At 41.0% G+C, this 26,020-nt stretch overlaps 2 protein-coding genes across 2 annotated transcripts; both read right to left on the minus strand.

The window, feature by feature from the left end:
- Positions 1-1,705: 1,705 nt before the first annotated feature.
- On the minus strand, positions 1,706-4,749 carry prr18 (proline rich 18). Its single transcript, XM_061837010.1, has one exon. It carries the CDS (start codon positions 3,943-3,945, stop codon positions 3,223-3,225), a length of 723 nt encoding a protein of 240 aa, XP_061692994.1. The 5' UTR covers positions 3,946-4,749; the 3' UTR covers positions 1,706-3,222.
- A 435-nt stretch (positions 4,750-5,184) lies between these two features.
- Positions 5,185-25,822, minus strand: sft2d1 (SFT2 domain containing 1). Its single transcript, XM_061837496.1, has 8 exons — positions 25,349-25,822; positions 24,386-24,472; positions 18,668-18,753; positions 15,491-15,572; positions 13,849-13,884; positions 13,708-13,766; positions 8,352-8,381; positions 5,185-6,404 (listed from the first exon to the last, which is right to left on the minus strand). The coding sequence occupies exons 1-8, from the start codon at positions 25,412-25,414 to the stop codon at positions 6,365-6,367; spliced, it is 486 nt and encodes a 161-aa protein (XP_061693480.1). The 5' UTR covers positions 25,415-25,822; the 3' UTR covers positions 5,185-6,364.
- Between the last annotated feature and the right edge of the window lie 198 nt (positions 25,823-26,020).

Genomic DNA, 26,020 nt, shown 5'->3' on the forward strand with positions numbered 1-26,020 from the left:
GCAGCCTGACCCATCTTTGTCAATAACGAGAAACACAAGGAGATGTGATTCAAATAGTATAGAAAGTTGAATGAGAACTTGTGATGTTCCTTAATGAGCTGTTTAAGTTTTATGGTTGTGCAGGAAGTGTCATGCTTTGTTTTGGGTTGGCAATGTGGAGCCAGAGGCAGCAACATTCTAAAATTTCCGGTGCCAGCGTTGATCAATTGAGGACTAGTGGTGTATACTATTTCAAACCAACACAAAAGAGAAAAAGAACATAACACATCAGCGTAATGAATCAATCAATTTAAAATTTGGAAGTACAGTACGTATATTGAGGTAGCAGTCAGGCACAAGCTGTTTAATACTGGGTGACTCAAATTAAGAGCCAATAAACACGTCGTTAAACATAAATACCAACATTTTTGAACATACATTGCAGCACACAGTTGTTGAGCGGTGGCCTCACAGTTCTGAAGTCCAGGGTTCAAGCTTGGCCCCGCATGTGTGGAGTTTGCACGTTCTCCCTGTGCCTACGTGGGTTTTCTCCGGGTACGCCGGTTTCTTCCCACATCTCAAAAACATGGACACTCTAAATTGCCCCAAGGTGTGATTGTGAGTGCGACTGTTTGTCTCTCTGTGCCCTGCAATTGGCTGCCAACCAGTTCAGGGTGTAGCCCATCTCCTGCCCGATGACAGATGGGATTGGCTCCAGCATTCCTGTGACCCTCGTGAGGATAGGCGGCTCAGACAACGGATGGATGGATAAATATAAACTAATTTTGAGGGGATGGCGATCTAACTGTCCAAGCAAATTAAATTGATTGTACAGTAAATAGATTTTTTTTTTAATCCACCGTAAATAGTAATCATTTTTGTACGTTTGGTATGCATGGCTGTTTTATTGCAACTGGTCTGCGTAATTCAATGACACCAAATCTGTATAATCCATTTTAACAATTAAATCTTTATCAACTTTACCTGAATAAATCCAGGCAGTTTAGCCGATGTGAGATGATCTCATGTCATTCTGTGTCATGTTGTGTCATTATTACTCCCAAGAAGAACCCGTGGAGCTTCCGGTTGAACCATTTGTTACTTAATTCATAATGGTATTTATTACTATGAAGCAAAGATTGAGTGTCACTGCTTGAAGCTTCCCATATCCTTCCCTATGGACCTGGATAATGGCGTCCACAGCATATTTTACTTCTGTCTCCGACTCCATCTTTATTGTCATTTTGTGTTGTTTTTTTAACCTGAAGTGTTTCAAAACAATTTGGTGTGTGGCCACAATGTCACAAACGGTGTCATGGCTTTTTGGAGCTGAAATAATTCAACACATGATGTGACTCCTCTGCCATCATGCTACAAAGTCAGATGGACGACTGAGTGAGAGAGCGTGGACATGCTGGTACGCTTGCGCATTACACACTTAAGCAAGCAGAAGAAAAAGCAGTTGACACCAACTGTGTCTCATTTAGAAATGTTCAAAATAATTTTGTAGCCATTTTGCCCCTTTTAATGATATACTACACACCTAAAGTATCTATATTTTGAATTGAAACCCAGTTTTAGCACTTAAAGAGCTGGTATTGGCGTTATCACTATTTCACTAGTGAGCTTCAACACTAGTCAGATGGCTGCTGATTTTTTTTTTTTTTTGGGGGGGGGTTTCATTCATCCATTCATTTTCTGAGCGTAGCACAATTACAAGCCCCACAGCAGACAGCGATGAATACTGGTGTTGTGAGAAAAGAGAGGCTGTGAGGCCTATAAACAAGGCCAATTGAAACAGCACAATAGCAAAAGATTACACAACTTTGGGTCACCGAGTCAGATGATAATATCTTCAGCAGGGGCTTTATAGAGGGGTCACATAAGTCTTGGTACGACTGTGCTCAGCCATGATCTCAGCCTGCTGCCTGCTATAAATACACACTGCGTGAGAGGCTGACGTCTCTACACTAGGTGGGATTTTCATCTATCATTCTGTTTATTCACCTCATGGAAATCCACAGGACTGGAAGAAAAAAAATAGTTTGGGTGGTTAGTGCATCCCACTAACAGTTCTGAAGTTGTGGCGCTCAAATAATTTAAGAGTACCACCGGCCTAAATTAATGAAGCAGAAAGTAACACAGTAATTATTTGACAATTTTCTAAATATTTTGGCCTTGACTGAAATCTACACTCCACTGAGTGACATACAGTATACTCTTATTACACAATTGGCAATAAATCTGTTACCTCATGCATCCCATATTGACTAAACTATTTTCACACAATAAGGGTGGAATAAAAGGACCATACTCGTTAGTCCATTATTAAAAATGGCAAAATTATGTATTTTTATGTCAACCAAAATTATCCACAACTATATCATAATAAAAGAACTGCCATTGATTGAGGCCTAGTTGGGACGGAATAACAAAAACCTTGCATGCCTTTGCTGGAAATTGTCCATACACCTCAGTATAAGGAAATAGAAACATCTCAAGACACTGTTTCATGGTGAGGTGCATTGTTTTACTTGTGTTATACAAAAATTAGAGGCAATTTTCCAATGGAGCTGCAGTAGCTGGCCCCTACAGTACACTGGTCAACCCTGCTTAGCAGGAAATCTAAGAGGCTTAGCACACTAATGCCCAAATGGCCTCAGGTAGCTACGATGGTAACAAAGAGCCTCTGATATCCAACAAAAGTCAAAGTGACTGTAAATCAACATCATAGAGGCACAATCAAGTTCAGATTTAGAAGCTGTGTGGATAGTACAAAACCCTTCACTTTAAATGGCACAGCCTATCTGGTACAAATACAATACTATTAAACGCTATACACATCAGAATATAGATGCCTCTTCTTTGATGGAAACTAAAAGACAGTCGAGTTCGGTTTTTAGCAGAGCATAAAACCTAATTGGTGACGTGTATTGTTCTGTCAAACAAAGAGCTTCGTATGCGCAAATGCTTCTTGCGTTAATCCACAGGAGGCGCCTCACAGAAGAAAACCAAAAACGCGTGTGCAAAGTCACTCAATCCAAACGTCCAACAGTTTTACAAAAAGGCATAATAAGCTTGAACTGCAACTCTTTCACATCATTCTGGGAAGTATTCCGTATTCCTCAAGTACCCCCTTCGTTCCACATGGACTTAAATAAACACAACCTGCAGACTTTAGTCGTCATTGCATCAGTGCACACTAATTTAGAGTCGTTTCATTTCATGGCTTGGCTGCCACCCTTAGCAGCAGCTCTTTAGGTGCGGTAGCGCCGAGAGTTTGTCGACTTTTCCCAACGCCGCAGCACTTTCCACCCCCTTGAGCCACTCTTTGCACTTCCTCATCACGGTCTCGTCCACGTCTGCGTCCTCCTCCTCGTACTCCACATCGTCATACTTGTGCTGGTCGTTCAGAAGTGAGATTTTCACGATGGCCGTGATGTCCTGCTCCGCCTCCTCCACTTTGGTCACCTGTGCGCCCTTGCAGCTCCCGTGCGGCGTTTTTTTGGAAGGGAACACGCGCCGGTTCCTGAAGTCCCCAGAAGCACAGCATTTGTGCTGCTTCGCCAGCATCTGCTTCTCCAGATTTCTCTTCTGAATGACAAGTATGGCCTCTGGGGTGAGGCTGAGCGTGAACTGGATCTCCTTCTTGCTTGCGTCCTCTTTGCTTGCCGGGGTTCGACCGGAGTCTGCGGAAGAGGAGCGCCTCACTGCCGCGGTTGACTCCTGAGGTTTGGTGGAGGTCAGCCACGAGCATTTTCCCTGCACCTCCTTCTGCGGCGACGGGTTTTTACCCTTCTCTTGTTGTGTCCTGCGCCCCAAATTCCTTAAATTAGCTGCCGTCCAAGATGAGGTTTGCTTCTCCTTCCCAGATTCCCTCTTCTCGGCGCTGGCTTTCTTTTTGCTGAATAGATCCCTGGCGGGAGAGGGGATCTTCTGCTGGAGACTGATCGGAGGGAAAGGCATCTTCACGGTGCAAAACGAGATTCAAAAATGTGCAAAAAGTGCTTCAAAGTGCAAAGCGACGACCGGCACTCTACGGGCATCGTCCGGAATGAGCAACCGCACCTGTTGTGAGCGTGGAATTCCGCTGCGATCGTGGACGCTGACGCCCCACGCCTTTATGGCGGCGGAGGCGAGGGGGCGTGGTCAGGAGAATCGACAAACGCCAACAAAGAGAGGAGGCCCTGATGTCATAAAAAGTATTCATTTCCGATGAGAGACACTCCACACGCAACAAAAATATGAATCATACTTGCTCACGTGCTTTTAGGAGTCGGGTATACCTTATTTCTGGTGCTGTCACTCGTCATGATATTACATTAAAGAGACAACAGGACTACCGACCAAACGTTTATACGCATTTATTGTGGTTTTAAAAACTACATATTCGAGAGTAAGCGATACTAGTCTCATCATGTGTCAATCTGGGACGTCATTTCAGGTTTTGCTGGACTATGAGGTTCTATACGTTAGGGAATGTTTCATGTGTTACTGTTTCTGATCTCCTGCTACGGTGTCCCGTGATCTAACAAAAACAGTCGCAAGTCGCACATTTGATTGCAACCCTTCAGCCAGTCAGTACAAGTCCAAATGTCAATTTACTGATGCAAAATCGATCGTCTATTGTGGCACTATCGGGCGAGCAGCCTATTGGTGTGTGTGTATTGTGGGTGGTACAACGACGACCACAAAGGCTAATGTACAAACATTGATTTTGTTTCCGCACATATTTCAACACTTTCACCCTGACAATCCTAAAATGAATTAAAAGTGAGTTTAGTTGTATTTGTGCAATTGAGAAATAAAATACTTCATTTCATATTTCAAGATTTATTCAACAATTTATTTTTTATAATCAGCAAGACATTTTGAATTCCTCATATGAAAAGATAACCTTAGATGGGATTTACGTTTCAGTTTACAGATGATCACATTACAAATAGGACTAAGTAAATGTACATATTAGAATAACAATTCACCATGATTTTGATGTCCAAATATAGTTATTGCTGTTTTATGCCATATGTCTCTTTGTTTAGCAGAAATCTTTCTTTTTAGAGGCTGGCACTGCCTCTTTTTTTTTTTTTTTTTTGAACCTCTGAATTTAACATATTTCTGTCGGGAAACAGTTGGAACACTGTCAGATTGCAGAGGTTAGGATACATCTGCCATATTTTCAAAATTTAATGCAAACATGGTGGGTAAAAAATTAAAACAAACGGATTTTCCTTAATTCTACAGCATTATTAGATCCTCGGATTACATCAACAGGGATTTGCTTGTTATTTAACAAATTACTTGAACACGTACTAAAGGAAGACTTTGTCCATAATCCTTCTTTGCAGAAGCCTAAAGAAACAATGAGGAATTGCAATTCAGTTCTTTGGTTCATGATGGCAATGTGGCTTGTTTGGAAAAAAAAAAAAAAAAAAAAGCAAAAAACAAAACAGCTTTAAAGTCATGTACAGCATTCAGTACAAGACAAACACATGGCTGTGTTTTATACAAACACACATGCATTCTCATCACGATTAATATGAACATCTGCACCTCAAATGGGGGTAGCTAAGGTAATGAATCTTCCGGTCCAGGTTGTCATGACAACTCAATTCTCAAAGGCTATGATTCTATCAAGCTGAAGCATACGGGATCCTGTAGGAAGCTATATTGGGTTATTAGGTCACGCCAAAAACCACATTGCTCATAAAAGCGTAATTAACTGGGTTATTGGTATGTCTGGCAGAAGATCAAATTCAAAAATACTCAATTGTAATGTAATTTGCTGAGTGGGGGAGGGGGGCTTGTGAACACGTAGGCTACCAACATCTGCTGCTATTTTTACACTGTTTAAGTGGAAAAGATCAAGAGTTATGGAAATCAACATGCCAGTGCAGAATCACTGAAACAGTGTGTCAAATGCTCAAGGGAAAACAATGCTATTTCTTTGAAAATATAGCAGGAAGCTACTCAAGACAAAAGAAAAATATATTTTTACAGCATTGCTTATTTGGATAGAGTTTAAGAAAACGTGTTATAAAAGATGTTTAAGACAAATAGTATAATACTATTTAAGATTTCACAATGCGCTTATGTCATAAATTCCAATGCACAGCAAAGTTAAATTACTTGATGAGGTTTCAAAACAGCGTTAGCACTCAGAAATATGTCAAATCTTTCAATATATTACAGATTACATGCACTCATAGCATAATATACAGAAGAAAAATCTGATGAAAGTAATAGACCTTCAGTTAAATCAAAAGGCCACAGGAAGCTAAAAAACAAAAGTGGAAACAAGCAACAACTGCATGTTGTACAGTTCCTGTTCTCTCAATTGCATATAAGGACCAGGATTCTGTTCTGTTCTGTGAACTCCAGAACCCTAACTTAGACAGGTAGTGAAGCATTTCATCACAGCATCTCTGTAGGGGGAGGGAAATAGAAAACGGTCCAATTAGATCAAATAGACAAATACACTTTATAATGACACACTATATTGAGACAGCCATCTGCTATGATGGATATAGAGCATATCAACCCAAAAATTATCCGGGGATGAATGGACCGACATCCCAGGGGACAAAATGCAATCATGCACATGAAATGAAAAGTGACACACAGCACTTCCAGCCCCTCTTACAATAATTTGGGTGGGGCTTTTCATAAATAAGTGAGTGTGTTTTGGCGGGGAAGCTCCACATGTTCTCGGTGATGGCAGGGCCCCCCTTTTGCCAGGTGCTTTGTGTTGAGCAATGATGCAAGAGGAGTCATTGCCATGGCAACCACAAACCATTGCCATCGCCGTTCCCCTCACTACATTCTGTTCCTGCTATAAGTGTTGCTATGCAGACTTTGCCTGCAGCCTCAATTACATTTCAGTGGAGGAGGTGTGCCCGTCAAGGTTAAAAGGAGAAGGTGGGGGCTGGGGGAGGGTGAATCATAGCCTGGCTTCGGGGGAGGGGAGGTCAGTGTCCAAGAAAAGAGCTCCTTCTGAAGCCTTGGACACCAGCATCCTTTTTTTTTTTTTTTTTTTTGTTAAACAGCCTCAGGTTTGTTTTTAGTTTCTCTTGCTGCTATTTTTTGCATCACCTCACGGCTCCATGAATAAATAAAACATCGCTGAGACTGGCCCCCATTACTGATGAAAATGTAGAGCAATGTCAGTCTCAAAGCACTGTGGGAAGTGCACATAAGGGCATGTTTATTGCCTCACCTACTTTAAGTGACCTCATAAGCAGGCAGCCAAGTAAAATACATTAAAGGATCAAGTCTTCTTGCAACGTGGCCTTAATTCAGTTTAAGTGTCGTACAAATGAAGATAACCTTCTAAATGCGCATAAAATGGTTAGTGAAGTTGGTAAATTAAGTAGATTGATGTGATAAAATATTTAAAGGAGTTAAATTCAGAACTATATGAGCATTACAATGTCAACGTAAGAGGCAGTCAAACTTTTATCCTCAGGAATTTGGTTCGTAGACGGGTAGCACTCAAGGCTGCCTTTGTTTTGCTGTCAGTATTCGGGTTGGGGGAGGGGGGTCTATCAAGAGGGTCATAGCAGGTGTCTCAGATGTTGGGATGGATTATAGGGTCATCAAAACACACAGCAGCATTCAAGCTTTGGTGGGTGGAGGAGCACTCTCCCAAAATTAGACATAATCTTGCCAACATCTGGATTGGCAAAACAACATCACACCTCACGCTTGTGCTTGGAGGATGGCCAGATGGAGGAATGTGACAGGTGAACTAAGCAGTCATATCTGTCTTAATCAGTACTGGGGCAGTGAATGTCAGCTTGTGTTCAAAGTATTTAGACTACACATCGTTCACTATTTTGTGATGATCTATAATGGGGACGATAGGCTCATGTGATTATGAGATTGGGAGATTAATATTCATTTTGAGCATTCACGTCCATTTAATGAAAATGTTATTTGAAGCCTCTTCGAGGGACAAACTAATCATAGTGATGCCGCCAGACAACATTGGGGAGAGGGTGGTTGTGTGTTGAGGTAAGGCTGGCTGAAACAGCATTACTGTGTTGGGGGTGGGGTGGAGAGATTTTTATAGAAAAACAAAAGGAAATACCAGAATGCTATAAAGTGCATGTGGAATAACATTCGGCTATTTGTTTGACAAAGTGGGGTAAATGAGTGTCGGAGGGAGGGAGGAGGATTAGTGCCAAATGGGAAAAACAAACAGTGGGATGTTTAAAAGAGAATAAAAAACATGTTTTTCAGTGGCTTTAGTGAGAATTTTTTCTTGCGTCATTTGCTCAGAGATTAAGGATAAAAAACCATCAAAGTCGGTTTTTCCGGCACACTTTAAAAACTGAAATTTTTCTTGAATACATTTACCATGATTGTCTTACCTGGCAAATGGAATGTAGGAGATGCTGTACCTAAAAGACAAAACACACTGAATGTTGAAAAAAAAAAAGACAACCCCCCCCGCGTATCATAGAGTAAGCAAATGTTGAAAAATTGCTGCTGCATATTGATCATTTCTATTTAAAAATGTCCTTTTCAGACATTACCTCTCAATGGTATTTGACATTTGTGTACTTCAGTTAACTGTGTGCATGTGGGGTTTGTCAGGATTAAAAAGGACGCACAATAAAACAAATAAAAAAACAAAACGTAATTTCAACTCTATCTGGACAGTCTGTTATGCAAAGAGGTATTAAAAGAGTCATTACTGGGAGTTAACATGACAGCAATCTTTGTGTTGATGATAAGACTTCAAAAGACTAAAGACATGAAGTCATCATAGGTTTGCTAAAAGAGAGTGCAGTTACGAGCTTCCTCATTAAAGGTCAATTGTCATCCTGATAAACATTCTAAAATAGATAAGTAAGCTTCTTTGGGCTTGTCCCTTTCGGGGTCGCCAAAGCGTGTCATCTCAGATGAACGCACATATATGTTTGGCACAATTTTTACGAAAACACATATAACATTATTCACTTCAATGTCTATACGAAAAAATAAATATGAGCGGAGAGTGCATCATTCATGCACAAAGTTGTGGAAGTCTCATTCGACATCTAAGTGGTCGCTACATTGGCTGCATCTTCTGTCCGTGACGTCACACTCGGTCGGACTTTCGCAATTGAAAACACGCTGTGCCACCTACTATGGGACACGCCCCTTCAGACACAGTAGCTTTGTTTGAAGAAGAGAACATCTCACAACCAGTAATTTGACCGGGGCAGTATTATCCTATCTTTTCGAGCCACATTTAAATGATATGCGGATCTCGGCCAAACCGCATGCAGCCAAACGGCCTCCCCGTCCGATCCACGTCCGCACGGTGGTGCTAAAAACAACCCCGCCCACGAGCGACGACACTGCCATGGCCAAACCGCCTCCCCGTCCGATCCACCTCCGCACGGCGGTGATAAAAACAACCCCACCCATGAGCGATGACGACGCCGCGGCCAAACCGCCTCCCGGTCCGGTTCACCTTTGCGCGGCGGTGATAAAAACAACCACACCCGCAAGCGACAATAACGCCGCGGCCCATCTCAGCGCCACAATGAGCCACCCCAGCTCGGCGCCGGAATGAGCCACCACAGCCGAAGCCATGATAGTGGCAGATGAGGCACGGCTTCGGCGGCGCGTGGTCCAAAGCTTTGCTCCGTGCCAACGGGTACATCGACACATTGAGCACCCCTGACTTAGGTGCGCGGATCTTTTGTTACATTCTCAGAGGATTACACCCCCCACCCCCAAACTATTATTTGATAGGGGGAAGCTCCTTTCTCCTCCTGCACGCGACCAAACCACTTGCGCATCGTGGCCGACGCGGAAGCCTTCGCCGGGGAGCCCAACGCGGAAGCCTTCGCCGGGGAGCCCGACACGGAAGCAGTCTGATGCGCACAGCGACACATTTAGCACCCGTCACACTTACGCGGATCTTTTGTTAAGTTATGAGAGATGGATTACGTGGTTCCCCCAAACTATTATTTTTTTTTCAGTAACTGTATTCACACCTATCAATTATTTGGAACCCACGAAATTCTTGTCCTTTGCACCTGTGCAATCCATTTTTCACGACGAACTGGTTCTTTTTGAAAAGTATGAAAAATGAAGCCATCCTCTCGAGTGTTCAAGCAATATCCAGCAATGCAACGAGCCGGCATTTTGGCTAACACGAAGGAACAATGAGCTACCTTCCCGGAGGTAAAACTAATGGAAACGAGTCCAGTTTAGGGCGGGTCTGTCCTTTACGTCACTTCCTGCTTCTTCTCGAAAACAAGTCCCTCGAGAGGATTTTCATGGCGGGAGTTACAAAAAGCTGTGTACGTCAAAATCATGTTTTGAGGTGAAAAAACCCTCGGCCCATATTGGGTGCTGTTTTTTCATTAATAACATACTAAAAATCATCCATTTCATGACAGTAGCCCTTTAAGTGCCCAGGGAGGAGTTGGGGGTAGCAGTGTCTTGCTCAAGGACACCACATCCGTGACTCCGGGAGATGTTGGCGGATTGTCCGGTCGGGGTCTTGAACATAGTTCCCCCAAGGTAGCAGGCGATGATCTTGACTATTGGGCCACACATTCACTTGTTCGATCTATATTCTTTGTCTTCTACCACTAACATACAGTTTATTTCAAGTAAAATGACTCACCGGAAGCTCTGTGAATTCAAAGTATTGTAATGTTTATGGTAAATAAACCCTTTAGTTGAGGTTTTGATTAAACCAATGTACACACTTGGTCAAAACCATTTTGTCCTCTGAAAAATTATTACAAATATCACTGCTGTGATCATGATTCTTAGAAATGCCTTGGGATAAAATTTGGCTTTAAAGTCCACTTGGACTCCAGGATCAACTGATTATGATGACACTTTGGAAACTGAAGCCTTACACAACAGTGTGCTTGAATCCAAAGATGTCTAATCACTTTTCAACTAAATGAGTTGAACGGATTTACTTACTGTATCTCAAAATTTCAGCAAGTTGTGAGTGTGTAATTTTGTTAGTCTTCTGGAAGCTTGGGATGGACATAAAATTTAGAGCTACATAGTCGAGGTATGCAGTTATTCTTGCACTGACCATGTGGCATAACAGTTGTTTTGTTACACTTCTACACTCACAAAATGAATATACCTTTGCTTCAATCTTTAACTCAAACTTACTGAGAGAGCCGATTATGGCGTGACCATTCAAACTTTTGACTACTTGAGGGTCACTGAGGTGAAGGTCTAGCTTGGCAATACATGTAAAATCCTGAGAATGATGTGAATATGAGCATGTCTTTGCTTGCTTGAGCATTAATGAGCGTATTTGCACAATGTGGACAAAGGATGCCAGCGAAAGCCCCTGGGCAATTCTGTGGGAGGAAGAAGAAAGCGTTTTGTCAACATGACTGTCGGCGTCGCAACGACCCGCTGTTTCACCTACATACGGATTATTCACTTCCGCTCTTGCCTGCGTTCTCAAAGGCATCACCAGGGAAACCACAAGTGACACTTTGCAGGGTGATTCTGAACAGACATTGCGCAGAGTACACGCCCACATGGGAGCCAAAGCCATCTGGGTGAAAGTAGTTCTGAAATAAAACATCGCCGACATGACTCAAAACAGAGCGTGACTGTGTGTATGTATACTAGATACAGTCTTTGCTGGATGACAAATATGCCACTTTGAGGAAATGTGTATTTAACCAATTTTGCTACTTGACTTTATTATGTTATTTTTATTACTATATTCGAACACACACACTACACACCGGTTATAATTGTTATAAAACACTTATTCTTACACCTAAGTTACTGGTTAACTCACAGTCCAATGTAGTGCGTTAAGTCGAGCTATTAATCATTGGTGCTGTAGAAACCTCATATTTCATATGTATAGAGCTTGTTAATGTGCCACTGTCATGAAATGCATGATTTTTAGTATGTTATTAATGAAAAAAAAGGCAGCCGGAATGGACCCATCCGTTTTTTCACCACACATCATGATTTTGACGTATATGGCTTTTTGTCACTCCCACCATGAAAATCCTGTCGAGGGATTTGTTTTCGAGAAGAAGCAAGAAGTGACGTACAGGGCAGTAGTGCACTCAAGCGGTCTCGTCTTTTTATACTAGTTTTACCTGCTGGAAGGTAGCCCGTTGTTCCTTCCTGTTAGCCAAAATGCCGGCTTGTTGTATTGCTGGATATTGCTCGAACACTCGAGAGGATGGCTTCCTTTTTCATACTTTTCAAAAAGAACCGGTTCGTCTTGAAAAACGGATTGCATGGGTGCAAAGGACGAGAGCTTCGTGGGTTCCAAATAACAGGTAGGTGTGTATACAGCTACTAAAAAAAATAATAGTTTGGGGCGGACCACGTAATTGGTCTCTCATAACGTAACAAAAGATCCGCGTACGAAATAGGTCGATGTGCGTGTTGGACGGCGTCGGGCTACTGCGTCGCTTCACCAGCGAAGGCTGCGCTTCGGGCTCGCGGACGGCGGTGGCTCTGAAGAACCCAGCCAAGAATGCCTTGCTCCGCCGCGTGCGCGCACTAAAGTGCCCGGGCTCGATGGTTTGTTCATCGCGTATTGCGGCGGCTATGAACAACTTCCTAAAGCAGCACGGCTCGGCTCCATTATAAGCCACCACGACGCCGAAAATGAGCCACACCGGTCGGCGGTCATGGCTTCTGCGAAGGCTGCACGTAACGTAACAAAAGATCCGGGTACAAAATATGTCGATGTGCACGTAAGATGGCGTCGGGCTGCTGGGTCGCTTCACCAGCGAAGGCTGTGCTTCGGGCTCGCGGACGGCGGCGGCTGTGAAAAACCTAGCCGAGAATGCCTCACTCAGCCGTGTGCATGCAGTAAAGCGCCCCGGCTCGACGGTGTTGTTCATCGTGTACTGCAGCGGCTATGAACAACCCCCTACAGCAACACGGCTCGGCTCCATCATAAGCCACACCAGTAATATTGCCCCAGTAACTTCACTCGGTTGTGTGGTGTTCCATCTTCCATTTCAGAAGGGACGTGTTCGTCTCCCATAGTTAGGGTGCACCGCGTGTTTTCATTGGCGAATGTCCGGGTGACGTCACATACAGAGGATGCAGCCAAGATGGCGACCACTTGGATATCGTAGAATGACACTTCTGCAACTTTGCACATGGATGACGCGCTCTCCGCTCACATTTATTTTTTCATATAGGCATTGAAGTGAATAATGTTATATGTATTTTTCATTACAATATCTATTTTAGAATGTTTATAGGGATGACACTTGGGCTTTAAGTCATCTTAAGTGTTACGCTAACAAGTGTTCACTGTGATGGGTAAAATTCAGAGAATAGCCTTCATGTGCATATTCATGACAATAACGATGATTCTATTCTACACAGACAGCAAAATGATCTCACATTTCAACTGCCATTCAGAAACCATTTAAAGAATGACACTTTGTTAGGTCTGTTAAATTTTGGCCACGACTATTTTCCATTTGTTTTTCGACTTCTTTGTATTGAAATGCAATTTTACCCCCCCCCAAGCCTATTAAAATCAATTTTGTGGAAAAAAAGAATCTTTTCATTGTTGCACACTTACAAACATGATTAATCAAGGTAAATTACAAACCCTCTGAGTAATTGGATTTTTTTTGTGTTTTTCTTAAATCAAGTCCCACCCTATAGATTTTCCTCGATATTGTATAATCTGCTGAACTTTAAAAAAATACTACACTGAAGGCATTTACAATGGTGGTTCATACCTACCACGTCATCGCTAGAAACTGGAGAATGCAAAAAATGATGGCCAGTCCCTTTCTGTCCCACTGTAAAAATATAAATGTGTATTTTAACAACTGTGAGAACCATCAAAAACAATCACACCTTTTTTGAAGGTTGTTTACTTACCCAAAACACTGCGCATAGTGTTAAAACAAGGCAGAGCTGTTGGGGAAGTGAAAGAGATGTTATCAGTCCATCTGCAACACTAACTTGATAAGGTCTACAAGCTGTCAAAAAATGTATTTAACATGCCTAAAACTTTGAAAAAGAAATAATTGCCTAATCCTTAAAGCATGCATGTGTACCTATGGTAGACATTTTATTTAAATGAATTAGGACCTCAAGAAAACAAAGTGCAACCAAAACTCTAATCCTTGTTGTATTTCTAGAGACAAATGTTTGAAATTGGGGTGCACGATATTTTCTTTGAGCATTGTCATCACGATGTACATGTGTGTAATAATCATCGTATCATAATGTCCTTTGCTATGTTGGTACAGTGAAATATACAGTATCAACTGTGATATTAAAAGTGACGAGTAGAGGGATTCATCATCCATCATCCATTTTCTTAGCCGCCTATCCTCACAAGGATCACGGCATATCGCAGCTGTCAACGGGCAGGAGGCAGGCTACACCTTGAAGTCGTTGCCAGCCAATCGCAGGGCGCATAGAGACAGACAAGAGTTGCACTCACAATCACACCTAGAGGCAATTTAGAGTCTCCAATTAATGTTGCATGTTTTTGGGATGTGGGAGGAAACCGGAGTGCCCGTAGAAAACCCACACAGGCACAGGGAGAACATGCAATATCCACACAGGTGGAGCCGAGATTGAACCCGGACGTCAGAACTGTGCGGCCAACACTTTCCAGCTTCCCCACTGTGCTACCTAGAACGATTCATGATGATACAATTTGGCAGACAGCTGCAGGTACAGAAGGTGGGTTAAGGGACACTGCATGAATGGGAATGAATGTGTTCTTCTGTAACACAGTAAATAATTGTAAAAATGTATTACAATGATTATTATTTGCATCAGAATTCTTTAGGTAAAACTGCATGATCACCCTGTCAATATAAAATAATAATATTTGATAAATTACTTTCAATATGGTCAGCCAGAGCTGTGAGGAATGCAAAGTTATCAGTCCTTACACATCTTGTAATATTCTGTTGAATGTTTTTGTCTGCACATTGAGAACCACAGTGTTTTTGTTTTAATGCCTAATTTAGTTCAAGTTCTTCTTAACGTCTTGGAGAGCCGGAGACCCCAAACAGACCATCCGCCAACATCTCCTGGAGTATATGATGTCCTTAACCAAGAGACTCATATCCCAAACTGCTCCCCATGTGCTTAAGTTGACCCCTGCTGCAAGATGTTCCACCAAAGAGGCTGTGTCACTTTACAGCCTATTGGATTTCAAGTGCGACAAAGGGGTGGCCACCCCACAATGCATCTCTGCAGTCTGTGAGCATCTCTCCCATCTTCGAAGGAGCCGTGAGAGAGGGCATGTCTTTTGATTGACAGCTAAAAGTTCCAAGGAGTGGCGATTTTGAGAGCATTTAGTGACACCCATGTCATCTGGAAGCTGAATGTCTGAATTTTTAACCATTTTTGAAGCCTGATTTCACATTCTTTATTTTTAATCTATTCATTGTCTAGCTTCTAAACAGGACTCTTTTCTCTGTTGTCTCAAATTGGAAAGAATTATTTTGGTGTGTTTAATTGCACTTAAAGCAAGGTATACCAGTAAAAACATTCTTACCAGCATGACGATGGTCGCTATAAGTCGTGTTGGCTCAAACATGCGCTTTAACTGCTTGAGTGGTCCCATAAGGAAGCAGGTGCTATACAAGATGAGAAAGGCTGATAAGATATTGTCAAGAACCAAATCAGAGTTAATGGTGAAATTCATTCACGATGTTTCAATAAGGTAAAAAAAACAAGTATAAAATGCAGATTTCAGAAAGCATCATTCAAACATTTAGAGAGATTATTCTAAATGTGGCCACTAACCACCACACAATTTTAAAGCCCAAAGCCAGGAAAACACATTTAAAGCTTTGTTCCTGATGCTTCAATGACGTCAGTGAATGTTAACTGACAGGAACTTCCCACACTGACGAAGCAGCTCTCTGTACCCAGCTGCTGTGAGTGGGAGAATGTCTGTGGAGCGTCATGTCTATTAGATGAGACACTGTAGGAGCTCAGTTGCTGCTTCGAGGTTGATAAGAAAAAAAAAATCACCACAAATACACATCAAACTCCATAGAGCTCAGCAAACTCAAGCAGCTGAATTGTGTATATATTGTACAGTATATGGTGTGGATAAAACTCAATTCCGAATGTAATATCCAGTTACACTGAAGAAAATGAGTATTTGAACACCATGCTATATTGCAAGTTTTCCCACTTAGAAATCACGGAGGAGTCTGAAATTTTCATCGTAAGTGTATGTCCACTGTGAGAGATAATCTAAAAAGAAAAATCCAGAAATCACAATGTATGATTTTTTTAACGATTTATTTGTGTGATACAGCTGCAAATAAGTATTTGAAGACCTGAGAAAACCAACGTAATATTTTGTACAGTAGCCTTCGTTTGCAATTGACCCCTCCGTACAGGGCACTTAACCACGCCTCCTGAAGTTATGTCACCCCACGCTTGCTAACCTCAGGCAAACAATTTGCAAAAATGGCGTCACAGGAAGAAAAGACGAGAGCGTGTCCAATTTACCAGCTGATTTTTCACTCGCATTCTTACCGAATAGTGAAATATCGTTGAAGAGGAGACAGCAGGGCTTCAAGTATTTCAGTGAGGGGTATTTCAATGGTATTTCCATGCATATCGACGGAGAAACCATTGATATTAGTGCGAGGTCTTTCCGGAGTCAGAGGAAGACCGAGAAGCCACATAATATAAAATATTATAACCCAAAGACGAATTCGTCATTGACAGTTTCCTATTTTCGTGTTACCTATCACACTTCTGTGCAGAATCTGTATGTGTATCTGTATAGCCGTTTGTGAACCGCCGTATGAAGGAAAACAAGAAGGCGAGGCTTGATTTACGAGTTGTTTCTCTCGTTTTCTTTGTGTAACGTCACTCGCTCCCCTCAATAATTATTTTGAATTAGTGCCAAACCTATGTAAGTCCCGACCGAGTACGACAATCACTACTTTAGTGTCCTGAAACATTGGTGTCTTGGTGCACGTCGAAGGCTTTTAGGACTCGCTAGTCCGGTTTAGCTTAGCTCGCTAGCCGCCAACAAAGAGACACGTTTGTGCAGTCAGATCATCGCAAAATATCGGTGAACACAGATCAAGTGTGTCAATCATTCACACGTAGCTATGTTATGCAAGCGAAGAACTGCTAATTCATTTATATGAGAAATGTATTGAAAATCAAATATAGGGCTTACCTTCGTGCAAACATATCTCTTCCGGTTGATTTTAGATGGATTCAGTTGATCATGCCGTCTTCCACAAAGTTTGATCCATCAAAGACATTTTTCGTACTCGGTCTTCGGTTTTGGAAAGGGTACGAATTGAACTCCACCAACTAGCCTATCAGGGTACCTGTCGTCACTATTACAAAGTCCGTGACTACACCTCTTAACCATATCTATTGTTAAGGAACCCAAATACGTGATAAAACGCGAACAAAAGCTATAATGGACCATGCGACTTTGTCAGAGGTAATGGCGGATGCCAACAAGGGGCGTATTTTATGCAGATCTCTGGCCTCTGATTGGTCAGCGACGCAGATGACGCAATTTCTACGGAGGGGTCAATTACAGAGGTCAAACGTTTCCTGTAGTTGTTCCCCAGGTTTGCACACACTGCAGGAGGGATTTTGGCCCACTCCCCCACACAGATCTTCTCTAGATCAGACAGGTTTCTGGGCTGTCGCTAAGAAAAAAGGACTTTCAGCTCACTCCAAAGATTTTCTATTGGATTTAGGTCTGGAGGCTGGCTAGGCCACGCCAGAACCTCTATATGCTTCCTACAGAGCCACTCCTTCGTTTTTCTAGCTGTGTGCTTCAGGTCATTGTCATGTAGAAAGACTCAGCCACGATCCATCTTCATTGCTCTGAATGAGGGAAAGAGGTTGCTCCCCAAAATGTCACAATAAATGGTCGCAGTCATCCTCTCCTTAATACAGTGACGTCGTCCTGTTCCATGTGCAGAAAACAAAGGAGTGGCTCTGTAGGAAGCATATCAAGGTTCTGGCGTGGCCTAGCCAGTCTCCAGACCTAAACCCAATAGAAAATCTTTCGAGGGAGCTGAAACTCTGAAATTTCAGACCCCTGCATGATTTCTAGGTGGGAGAACTTGCAATCTAGCAGGGTGTTCAAATACTTATTTTCTTCACTGTATACTGTGATGGAGAGGATGTCATATGGTACAGCGACGGATCCCATAATTTTGTTATATCTCTCATTAACACGTACCCATCATAACCTAATCTTCATTCCATCAGTTACATGATGAAATGGAAGTCCTTAAAATCAGCAGTCGTGTATCATAAAAAGAATGTTCAAATTCATTTGTATGACTCAGTTTTGTTGGGCATTAGGGCCCATGACCTATTTCCCTTAAGCGCAAATGTCATGGACAAACGATACAGAAAACAATGAAATTTGCTGTGCGTGTTTGGATTTGAACCTCACTTAACTTGTTTGAAGCACATCACCTAGAAAATACTGTATGTCATGAACTTACACATGACAGCAACTTTGAATTGGTTAGAGCTACTTAAAAAAATAGTAGACTGGAACATGACCATTTCAACACTGACAACAGAAAACAAATTCAAATGCAAATTACCTGGTTTCTGAACTTGGTGGTGGAAAATTGTACCATTCAAGTAATTCCAAATGGCCACAAATTGCAGCAAAATTATTTGCTAGTCTCACTACAGCTCTATGATTAAATCTTACCTAGCAAGAGCTGCGACATTGCCCAATGTGTAGAAAACAGCAAAGAGTTTGATTCCTTTTTTTGGAAGGAAGAGCAGTGCTGAGCCCTAAATTGCAAACAATAATTAATTTCTGTTAGTTTAAGAAAATTTAAATCACAACTTATAAGTCATCATTGACATTCACAAGGATTCATAAATCAAACCAAAACTATAGCTTGTAAAATAAACATTATACATATATAATTATTATTTTTTTTTTTATTCCTGGACCTGCCCGTGTAGAGTTTGCATGTTCTCCCCGTGCATTCCGGTTTCCTCCCGCATCCCGAGAACATGTAACATTAAATGGACACCCTAAAATGCCCCGAGGTGTGATTGTGAGTGCGGCTGTTGTCTGTCGCCATGTGCCTTGTGATTGGCTGGCAACCAGTTCAGGGGGTATCCCACCTCCTGACTGTTGACAGCTGGAATAGGCTCCAAAACTCCATGCTTTTGTTAACACTCAGTATTTAAAACAGTAATCTCAACATATTATTATTATACTAAACATCCATCCACCCATTTTCCACTAATCCTCACTAAAGTCGTGGTCATGATGGCAACCATTTCAGCTAAATCAAGAAGCAAGAGGTGGGCCAGCCAATTGCAGGGCACATATAAACAACCAACCATTCATTCACAATAACATTCACACCTAAGGACAAGTTAGTCTTCAATCAACCTAGAATAATTTTTTTTGGGATGTGGGAGGAAAACCCACATAGGCACGGCAAGATCATGCAATGTCCATACAGGCAAGGCTAAATTTCAACCCAGGAAGGGGTGAGCATCATTTGATTTTTGAGCGATTCCAGTTTCGTTTTTTTTCCCCCATTGTTATTCTTTACGATTCTTGATTTTGATTATTTTAGGGGGTCAAAAAAAAAGTTAGTGTGGTTTAAATAAAGGGTGTCCAAATTATGAACATCAGTTTTCTTAGCAGGCCACTGCATAGACTACAATGAATATTTAACTCAGGGGTTCTTCCTATCAATTCTAGTTCATTCACCCACATTTGAAAAATGTACGGGTGAGGTCAGTCATGCTCGCAGATAAAGTTGCGGGTGCGATTAGGGATGGAATCTCAAGACCTTAAAATAACTTACTGGATTAATGTAGCTGTAAATTAAAAATAAAATAAACAAATACATAACTAAAATGGAAAAAAATTTCAAACTCAGAAATGTTAATTTCCAATTTCAACTGATATTAGTAGAACATGATATAAAACTGTATTTAAAATTTTTCATCAATAAAAATTCTTGATCTGACAAACTTTATCTGAAGAAAAGTTAAATGCACTGGCCTGTCAAGGAATAAACATGAACGGTTTATACCCAGTCACTCACATTTGATGAGCGCAACTGCGCTCGTGCGCCTTCGTGCTCGCAAATCTGCACAGTCGAGCACAAAAAAAAAACTCACGCACGTAAGTAGAAAAAATAGATATCGAAAGATGTCGCCTATTTTGTGTAGTTTTGACATTAATTTACGTGTATTTCATAAGCATTAACTAAACAAGCCTGATCCCAATCAGTATTCACTCGGTAACAGGAAATCCAAGTTAACCGTACGGAGCATGTTAGGAAGTTACAAGATCCTCGCCATATGCAAGCATATATTGAGTCTGGCGAGTAAAGTTTTAAAATGGCAAAAAAAATTGGCTGTTTATCCTAGCATACGATTCTGCACTGTTATAGACTTTTATGTAATTACAAGAATTCGTATTCGATTCCTGGCTTTAGCGTGACGAAAGTTTTGTCAGACGCTATACCGGAAGTTGAGTGAATAATTGTTTACATCGGAGACAAAGGCATCCGGGTTACGTGTCAAACCGACGCTTTGTCGCCATCGGTTCATCCTACCTGTGGATGCTACGGAAAATTTATAAATCTTTAGGATTATCTTCCAAAAACAAAGGATGGCAGTGGTATAAGTGCAGCTTGTCAGTTGCCAACTTTGACGGATGCCCATTACGCGGGAAAGACGCCCAACACAACTTTGCTGTCGGAAAATCTACTTCCCGTGCAGGGCAGAGACAAAAGATTCACCAGGAATGGTTTTCTAAATTCATATGGCTCAAATTATGGGACTCAACTTTTTTTTTTTTCTAATCATCAGTGGTGCCAAAGTTGGATGACTTTGTGAAGCATCATGAGATGTTTGCTGTCACTGCAAAGACGTAGTTGATGTAGAACGTGGCTTCAGCAGGCATAACATTGTAAAGTCGTCCCTTAAGGAATTGGCTCAAAACAGAAAGTGTAAATGAGCTGTTAATCGTTCAAATTGAAGGCCCTGAAGAAGAATTGTTTGATTTTGATAAAAGTTTCTGTTAATTGGTGAGAAGTAAAAAGAGGAGAATCTTTATGGCAGGAATCATGCTAAAACTTAGTGTTGAACAGTGACATTTTCTACAGTCAGTAGTAAAGAAGAGGATTGAGAAACGTTTTTATTTTTGACATCTCTGTCATTCTTGATGCTTATTAGATTCAGTTACCAATAAAAATACAATTCCTTGTATCACATTTACGTCTGCAAGTTATTTCTATGCATGTAACCTGAAGAACAAGAAAGTTAGTCATGTTAGTCGACCGGAGTTTGACCGGCATGTGATTGGCGATTTTTTTGGCTATGATTATAGAAAAGCAGCGAGTGAAGTTTTATTTTGGAAAAAAAGAAAGGCTAATGATGAAAAAAAGGTACCCAGGGGCCTGAGTTATGCCAAAATTGCATGTTCAGAGTTTCTTCACATACAGCGAGCGCATTTATGTTCAAAGTCATTATCATGAGGTATGTCAAAGGAAATTCAGTTACACTGAAAACATTTCTGGGATATAACACAGGTAATGTTTCAGTATCCAATTATAATAAGTATAAAATTTACTTTGACTTGATCTAAGTTCTAACAGACTAGTCTGTCCATATATCTAAATGCGAACAGTCACTTTCCCCGTGGTACACGTTACTTTGAAGTTGAAAACTTTTCCCCTCTACATGCTTTAGGAAGACACATCTACTGCTAGCTTTCATCAATGGATTGACAATAGATACCACTTTAAATTACGCTAGATTATAACAATACATCATGATTGCCAATATAGCTGCAATGTTTTGAAAATGCTGAAAAATTAGTTCAACATAGTCGGCGATAGTGGTAACAAGCTAGCGATACATTGTAACAAACATTCCTGTCAGCAATCGTGATGTATTGTTATAATGTAGCGTAATTTACAATGGTATCTATTGTCAATTCATTAATGAAATATATATCTTCCTAAAGCATGTAAGGGGGAAAAGTTTTCAACTTCAAGATAACACATACCATGGGGAAAATGACCATTTGCATTTAGATATATGGACAGACTAGTCTAACGTTAGAACTAAGATCAAGTCACCAAGTAAATCACAATCTCGTACTTATTACAGTTAAATACTGAAACGTTACCTGTACTATATCCCAGAAATGTTTTCAATGTAACTGAATTTCTTTTGGCGAGGCTCATGATGCTGATGACTTCCAACGTAAATACACTCGTAGTATGTGAAGAAGCTCTGAACATGCGCTTTTGGTCTAACTTCCGAACATGCTCAGTACAGTTAAGTTGCATTTCCTGTTTCCAGGTGAAGACTGATTGTTTAGGAGCAAGCTAGTTTTGTTAAAAACGTTTAGGAAATAAATACGTAAATTGATGTCAAGACTACACAAAATAAGTGACGTCTTACAATATCTGTTTTTTCGACACATAAATTTTACGCGTGATTTTTCGTGCTCGACTGTGCAGATTTGCGAGCGCAGTCACGCTCGTCAAATGTGAGTGACTGCTACATACAATGCCTTATGACAGTATTCGGCCCCCATGAACTTTTCAACCTTTTGCCACATTTCAGGCTTCAAACATAAAGATGTCAAATTAATTTTTTTTCAAGAATCAACAACAAGTGGGACACAACCGTGAAGTGGAATGAAATTTGTTGGACATTTTATACTTTTTTAAGAAATAAAGCCTTAAAAGTGGGGCGTGCAATATTATTCGGCCCTTTTACTTTCGGTGCAGCAAACTCACTCTAGAAGTTCAGTGAGGATCTCTGAATGATCCAATGTTGACTGATTATGATAAATAGAATCTACCTGTGTGTGATCAAGTCTCTGTATAAATGTACCTGCTGTGTGATAGTCTCAGGGTTCTGTTTAAACTGCAGAGAGCATCATGAAGACCAAGGAACACACCAGGCAGGTCCAAGATACTGTTGTCGAAAAGTTTAAAGTCGGATTTGGATACAAAAAGATTTTCCAAACTTTAAACATCTCAAGGAGCACTGTGCAAGCAATCATATTGGAATGGAAGGAGTATCAGACCACTGGAAATCTACCAAGGCTCTGTCGTCCCTCTAAACTTTCACCTCGAACAAGGAGAAGACTGATTAGAAATGCAGCCAAGAGGCCCATGATCACTCTGGATGAACTGCAGAGATCCACAGCTGAGGTGGGAGAGTCTGTCCATAGGTTAACAGTTCGTCGTACACTGCACAAATCTGGCCTTTATGGAAGAGTGACGAGAAGAAAGTCATTTCTCAAAGATATCCATAAAAGGCCTCGTTTAAAGTTTGCTACAAGCCACCTGGGAGACACACCAAACATGTGGAAGAAGGTGCTGTGGTCAGATGAAACCTAAATCGAACCTTTTGGCAACAATGCAAAACGATATGTTTGGCATAAAAGCAACACAGCTCATCACCCTGAACACACCATCCCCACTGTCAAACATGGTGGTGGCAGCCTTACGGTTTGGGCCTGCTTTTGTTCAGCATGAACAGGGAAGATGGTTAAAAATGATGGGAAGATGAATGGAGACAAATACAGGACCATTCTGGAAGAAAACCTGTTGGAGTCTGCAAAAGACGAGACTGGGATGGAGATTAATATTCCAACAGGACAATGATCCAAAACATAAAGCCAAATATAGAATGGAATAGTTCCCAAACAGTCAGAAGACCGTGTGCTTCCGGGTTAAAAAAAAAAAAATGTCAGGCGGTGGTTCACTGCTTTGGATCGGTTTTCATGTGTGCTGAGAGTATGCGACAAGTGCGCAATTGCGCAGCTTAGAGGGAATATTGGTCAGGACTACACAAAATAAACAATGTCTTTCAGTAACTATGTATTTCTACTCAACACATTTTACGCACGTGATTTTTTGTGCTCGACTGTGCAGATTTGCGAGTGCGATGGCGCGCGAGCGCGTACCCGCCTGTCAAATCACACTGACTGGTGTCCCACTTGCTGTTGATTCTTGACAAAAAAAATAAATGTAATATCTTTATGTTTGAAGCTTGAAATGTGGCGAAAGGTTGAAAAGTTCAAGGGGGCTGAATACTTTCACAAGGCACTCTAGCTACTGTATATACAAGAGTATAACTATGAATTCATTTATTACAAAAATAGGTCATTTGCCAAGAAATTGTGAATAAATTGATTATAGACTGGCTTTGAGCCTTTTACAAGGCCAATTGGCTGCACAAGAAAAAAAAAAAAATCACTTATTACCCCTTGTGGGATGTGATCCCAAAATCTGGGAAATTAACTACAAAAACACAAGAACCCCTCTTTCCATACCATATATTTTTGTACTGCATCCCCAGGGTCCTTGCGAATACAAACCAGACAGCTAATGAAATATGAAAGCAAGACGGCAGCACTCACAAGTATTGAGCACAAGATGCCTGAGGCAAAGCATATGACGAACCATTTCACCCTGGTGCTGTAGCTGAGCGAAGTGGCATCGAGGACCTAGTGAGAACAATGGGAGGATGTCACAAGACAAGCTCAAATCACTCACAGAGGGTCTTGCACATTTCCTGATGATGTTTTTACATGTTGCCATTTGCCAATATCATAAAAGAAACCATTATCAGATGACTCACAGGATACTAGTGACCAGGCAAAAAATGATGTAAGATGGTGTGAGATGTATACATCCTAATTTAGTTAAGGTGTCATTTACATGAGATATTAGAACGGTTGTGTCTTCTGAATCAGATAACTATCTGACCAACTGTTTGTCACATGATGAACTCGAGGATGAACAACTGTTCTAAATACTCTGCTTAGCTGACAAGAGGGTGACATTCTGGAACAAATTAAGGTACTATTTGTTCAACCCTGAGTTTGGCATCCCTGGCTCGATAAGACCATTGGCAATGACTTAAAACTTATCTTCACATCTGAATTGGGACACAACCACAAAATCCAAAATTATTTTTGCTGCAAGCACCAATAAAAAAAATGTAGTGTAAAAAAAAAAACATGTCAGAATCTTACCTTAATTTATCCTCCTTTGAATAGCGTGTAACAATATACACATTATATCAATTCAATATTCACAACATCAAACGGTTTAGGAAAGAATCAACTAGAAGAAGTTTACATAACGATGAATACCACTAGTTTAACTGACACACTTCTGTACATAAAGACTTAACTACAAAGCTTCGACAAGCAACAGTTAACATGATGACAATAGAGAATATAGTGACTAATATCAATTATTGGGAGATCACTACATTATCTAGTCCTGTAATGTAAAAGCAAAGCTAGGGCTAACACTTGAAAGGTTGGGAGTTAGCTTTAGCATCGTATGCTATCGTTTAAAGGCATTATGTTTACCTGCGCCGTGAGACCAAGCTCTTCGTTCTCCTCTCGGCCGTTAAGCACACGACGAAGCTTGTCCATGGTCTCGGAAAGATAAATTAATTTGAAGTATGTGTAATACAATCCCAATTTTTAGAATGACTTCTGTAGATTTGGAGAATATTGTCATAAATTCGAGCACTAAACACTTCTTGGCTTCCTCGACTCGCCCTGTCCATACAAACTGACTTGAGGTCAATAAAAACGCGGAGAGTTAAGTTACTCGTGAGTGTATCATTCCCGAAAACTGGCTACAGATCAGCTCAAGCAAAGCGGACGTAACTTCCTCCTCCTGTCCTCGCCTCTCTTCTACTTCCCGTGAACTGTCCACATGAATTGTTTGAAATGTAACGTTGGATTTTGTGTTATTCTAACGATGCCAATATTGATTTCATGTTCTTGATATTGTAACATATTTGTATGTATAGAATTAAGTGAAATGCTCAGTTACACTGCATGTCTATACAGGTATTACTTGTCCAGCAGTTTCTGCTTTTTATACTTTGTTTTGTTCCCCCCTCGTGTACAAAGACGGCAGCGCAATTTAAATCGCACTGGCATTTGATGACCATTGTCCTTCTTTATCGAGTGATTAAAAAAATAACTACGTAAAATTAGAATCTTTATTCTTATATCACATAACTTGCA

The sequence above is a fragment of the Syngnathoides biaculeatus genome, chromosome 12 (genome assembly GCF_019802595.1).
Source record: "Syngnathoides biaculeatus isolate LvHL_M chromosome 12, ASM1980259v1, whole genome shotgun sequence".
Lineage (NCBI taxonomy): Eukaryota > Metazoa > Chordata > Actinopteri > Syngnathiformes > Syngnathidae > Syngnathoides > Syngnathoides biaculeatus.

Coding starts and splice junctions, on each gene's coding strand:
- prr18 (XM_061837010.1), bottom strand. CDS start 3,945: ATGCCTTTCCCTCCGATCAGTCTCCAGCAGAAGATCCCCTCTCCCGCC.
- sft2d1 (XM_061837496.1), bottom strand. CDS start 25,414: ATGGACAAGCTTCGTCGTGTGCTTAACGGCCGAGAGGAGAACGAAGAG. Junction 13,767..13,848: donor CACTATGCGCAGTGTTTTGG/GTAAGTAAACAA, acceptor ATATTTTTACAG/TGGGACAGAAAGGGACTGGC. Junction 6,405..8,351: donor TCCTACATTCCATTTGCCAG/GTAAGACAATCA, acceptor CTCCCCCTACAG/AGATGCTGTGATGAAATGCT.